The sequence below is a fragment of the Danio aesculapii genome, chromosome 6 (assembly GCF_903798145.1).
Source record: "Danio aesculapii chromosome 6, fDanAes4.1, whole genome shotgun sequence".
Taxonomy (NCBI): Eukaryota; Metazoa; Chordata; class Actinopteri; order Cypriniformes; family Danionidae; genus Danio; species Danio aesculapii.
In genome coordinates this window covers 3,139,122-3,143,619 of record NC_079440.1, presented here as the reverse complement: position 1 = coordinate 3,143,619, position 4,498 = coordinate 3,139,122, and the positions used below count along the sequence as shown (strand labels likewise).

Sequence of the window (4,498 nt, the reverse complement as noted above, 5' to 3'; positions counted from 1 at the left end):
GATAGCTTACCCAAATTAAAATTCTGTCATCATTTACTCACCTTCCATTTGTTTTAAACTTAAGATAACTTTACGTTTTTCTATTTAACATAAAAGGAGATATTGTGAAGAAAGCTGAAAACTATTGACTTCCATAGTATTTCTTTTTGCAACTATGGGCGTCAATGGCTTTTTCAGGTTTCTACAGTATCTTTAGTGTTCAACAGAATAAAAAAACAATTTGGAACCACTCAATTGCTAGTAAATAGTGAGTAAATGTTCATTTTGGCGTGAACTATCCCTTCAACAAATATGCACCGGACTTTTATTTTGAAATGTCTCCTAGATGGCGGCCATCTTTGATACGATAACGCCTTCACGCTGACTTTTATCTGACAAGCGAATCGCGACTGACGCATCAGTTTCTTTCCGCCTGTAAACAACGAGTCAGAGACACAAAACATAAAGTTATTATGCCTCAACTAATGCCTTATGATCGCATTAACACTAAACCACATCAGAATCTTATCTGAGACCACCAGCGGTAAAAGGTGAGTGTGTTTTTGTGAGGTTTAGCAGCCGATTTATCCGTGCAGCGTTTGTGAATTGTGTCATATGATACATAACCTAATGTAAACATCACTTCAGTGTCATACACAGACGGGTTTTTGTTAATAAATGCTTTATATTTGTGTCTGAGTGGATGTCTGTGTGTTGTTTTTAATCGCTCAGACTGTTATGTAACGACATATAAGCTTAAATAAACATTCATTCCAGAGGAGGAACTTTCGCAGACCCAAAACAGCCTGTTTACTAGCAAAATTGATCATTTAAAATAAATAATGTCGCCTGTAAATGACTATATGATTAATTCAAGAGGCGATACATGTCATTCACACAGTAATTCGATGTGATTTGTTGATACTTTGTTGTTATTTGTGTGCAACTGTTGATTTTATTACCATTTATAGATTATAAATTTAAACTTAATTCATTTCTGTTCATTTATCTTCACATTTTTACATTTTACTATTATAATTATTGTGTTTTCCCACATTAAATTAGTATACTATAGTGATTTATAACTAACATATCAGTTTTTTTAAACCATACTATAGTGAAATACTTGAATTAATCTGTTGTGGTAATACTATTCCTTTGGTATACTATTGCTAACTGTGTCTATCAATTAAATATATATATAATTATGCTTGTAAATGACTATATAATTAATTCAAGAGGCGATACATGTTATTCACACAGTAATTAGAAGTGATTCATTGCTAATTTGTTGATATTTGTGTACAATTATTGTTTTCATTAACATGTATCTGTTATTAATATAAACTTGGAGTGTCTTTGTTCAGTTCTGTTTATTTATCTTTAATTTGTTTTTTACATTCTACTATTATAATTGTTTTCCTGTATAAAATTATGCTATAGTGATTTATAACTAACACTACAGTGTTTTTAAACCATACTATAGTAAAGCACTTGAATTAATCTCCCCGGGTTCGATTCCCGCCTCGAGGTCCTATGCCAATCCTTCCCCTCTCTCTGCTCTCCATGCTTTCCTGTCAATTCTCTCTACTGTCCTGTCAAAATAAAGGTGAAAACCCCTAAAAAATAGTTATAAAAAAAAAAAAAAATGAATGATTTTGCTTGTAAATGACAATATGATTAATTCAAGAGGCGATACATGTTATTCACACAGTATTTACACGTGATTTATTGCTAATTTGTTGTTATTTGTGTACAATTATTGATTTTTATCAACATGCATCTGTTATTAATATAAACATGGAGTGTCTTTGTTCAGTTCTGTTCATTTATCTTAGAATTTTTACATTTTACTATTATAATTATTATGTTTTCCCACATGTAATTATGCAATAGTGATTTATAGCTGACACTACAGTATTTTCTAACCATACTATAGTAAAGGACTTGAATTAATCTCTTGTAGTTAAACTGTTCCTATGGTATACTATTGCTAACGAAATGTATCATTTAAATATATTATTTAGTTTGTAAATGACTATATGATTAATTTAAGAGGCGATACATGTTATTCACACAGTAATACATGTGATTAATTTGCTAATGTGTTGTTATTTATCCACTGTTGTTGATTTTTATTAACATTTATAGATGATTAATATAAACTTGGAGTGTCTTTGTTCAGTTCTGTTCATTTATCTTTGAATTTTTACATTTTACAATTATAATTATTGTGTTTTCCCACATGAAATTATGCAATAGTGATTTATAGCTGACACTACATTGTTTTTAAAACATACTATGGTAAAGTCACTTAAATGAACCTGTTGTAATACTTTTCCTATGGTATACTATACATTTAAAAAATACATTCGCCTGTAAATTAGTTTATGATTAATTCAAGAGGTGATACATGTTATTCACACAGTATTTACATGTGATTCATTGCTAATTTGTTGTTATTTGTGTGCAATTATTGATTTTTATCAACATGCATCTGTTATTAATATAAACTTGGAGTGTTTTTGCTCAGTTCTGTTCATTTATCTTTGAATTTTTACATTTTACGATTTTAATTATTGTGTTTTCCCACATTAAATTATGCTGTGGTGATTTATAGCTGACACTACAGTGTTTTCTAACCATACTATAGTAAAGCACTTGAATTAATGTCTTGTGGTAATACTATGGTATTGCTATGGTAATACTATTATTATAAAATATAATTTTAACACAACTATTATAGAAATATAAACAAATGAATAAAGCTGTGGTTTTTCTAAAACTATAAAACTATATTTTACTACAACACACTACAGTTCACTGTAGTAACATCTACTACAGTATACCTACATTATATCTTTAGTTAATGCTACATTATGATTAAACCTTAATTAACAAAGTGTTATAAATACTTTAATACTTTTACAGTATAATGCATGCTACAATAGTATGCTTCAAAACATGAATATTTACTTTAAATTACTACAGTAGTATTTTTTTTATGAAGTGTTGCATTTGTAAACAGTAAAAACTGAAGTCTTTGTGTGTCTTTTTTCATAGGTTGAATCCAGAATGCTGGAGACGGTGACTGATGTGGCAAGTTTTGTTCATTATGGAAACACCAGTGTTTTTCCCACCGCAGACAACAGTTCTGAGATCATTCCGGATGGAGAAAGCAACATCTCTAAACCGCACCGCTGTCTGCAGGTCCTGTATGACGACATCGGGACGTCCAGGTACACAAAAAACATGTCTGGAGGACACGGATATGATGTGATATTGAAGTCAGGATTATTAGCCCTCATGTATATTTTTGTCCCCAATTTCTATTTAACGGAGAGAAGATTTTTTTCAACACATTTCTGCACATAATAGTTTTAATAACTCATTTCTAATAACTGATTTCTTTTCTCTTTGCCATGATGACAGTGAATAATATTTGACTAGATCTTTTTCAAGACACTTCTATACAGCTTAAAGGCTTAACTATGTTAATTAGGGTAAAGTTAGGGTAATTAGGCAAGTTATTTTATACAGTGGTTTGTTCTGGAGACAAACAAAACAAATATTGCTTAAGGGGGCTAATAATATTGCCCTTAAAATGGTTTTAAAACAATTAAAAACTGCTTTTATTCTAGCCGAAATAAAAAAAAAAGACTTTCTCCAGAAGAAAAAATATTACAGGAAATACTATCATTTGGGAAATATTTAAAAAATAAAAATAAATACAGCAGGGTGAATAAATGTGACTTCAACTGTATGTATGATAGATATATAGTTTATATCTCACAACATTATTATTTATTTATTTATTTAATTACTGTTATGCATTATATATATACATTTTTGCTAAGAATTGCATTAATTTATTGAATTTATTATTGCAAATGAAAGTTTTGACATATAATAAGGTCGAATTTGTGAGAAATAAAACCAGAATTACATATATAGCAATATTTGTCAAACCATAGCGTGCCCTCTGCTTGTCGCTGTATGTGGGTGGAGTCATACACAAGGGTGAGAGGTTAAGAGACGGTACTAGTGCTGTTATTTGCAGAATATTGCACGGTTATCAGCCAATTAGATTCAAGATCCAGACAGAATTGTTATATATATATTTATTATTATTATTATTTATTTATTTATTTATTTATTTATTTATTTATTTATTATTAATATTATTATTATTATTTATTTATTTATTTTTTTTTTTAGACATAGAAAAAAAGCTAGAGATGTGAGAGGTAAACTCAAGAGTTCAGAGGAAATGCATATGGACTTATTGCTGTTTTATGGTGTATGATACATCAGTGTACATTCATGCAAGTGTGCTTTTAAAATGAGTTATGGTGGATTTGCAGGAAATAAATTTTGGGAGGAATTTTTAGCCATTTGCAGATTAGCAAAAAATATTAATGGAAGCTTGTTCACACCAGTTTCACCAGTGAGTTCACACAGTTTATTTTCATTCAATTGAAAGTTCATATCTCACATAATTATTTATATTTAGAAATAA

The 4,498-nt window shown here is 29.4% G+C and overlaps 1 protein-coding gene across 1 annotated transcript in view; it reads left to right on the top strand.

Moving 5' to 3' along the window:
* The first annotated feature begins 364 nt into the window (after window positions 1–364).
* Window positions 365–4,498, top strand: part of tpra1 (transmembrane protein, adipocyte asscociated 1) — a 24,614-nt gene continuing 20,480 nt past the window's right edge. Inside the window, exons 1-2 of the mRNA XM_056459333.1 lie at window positions 365–530; window positions 3,043–3,218. Of these exons, the coding sequence (XP_056315308.1) occupies window positions 3,055–3,218 (164 nt within the window). The 5' untranslated portion in view covers window positions 365–530; window positions 3,043–3,054. The remainder of the gene's footprint in view (window positions 531–3,042; window positions 3,219–4,498) is intronic.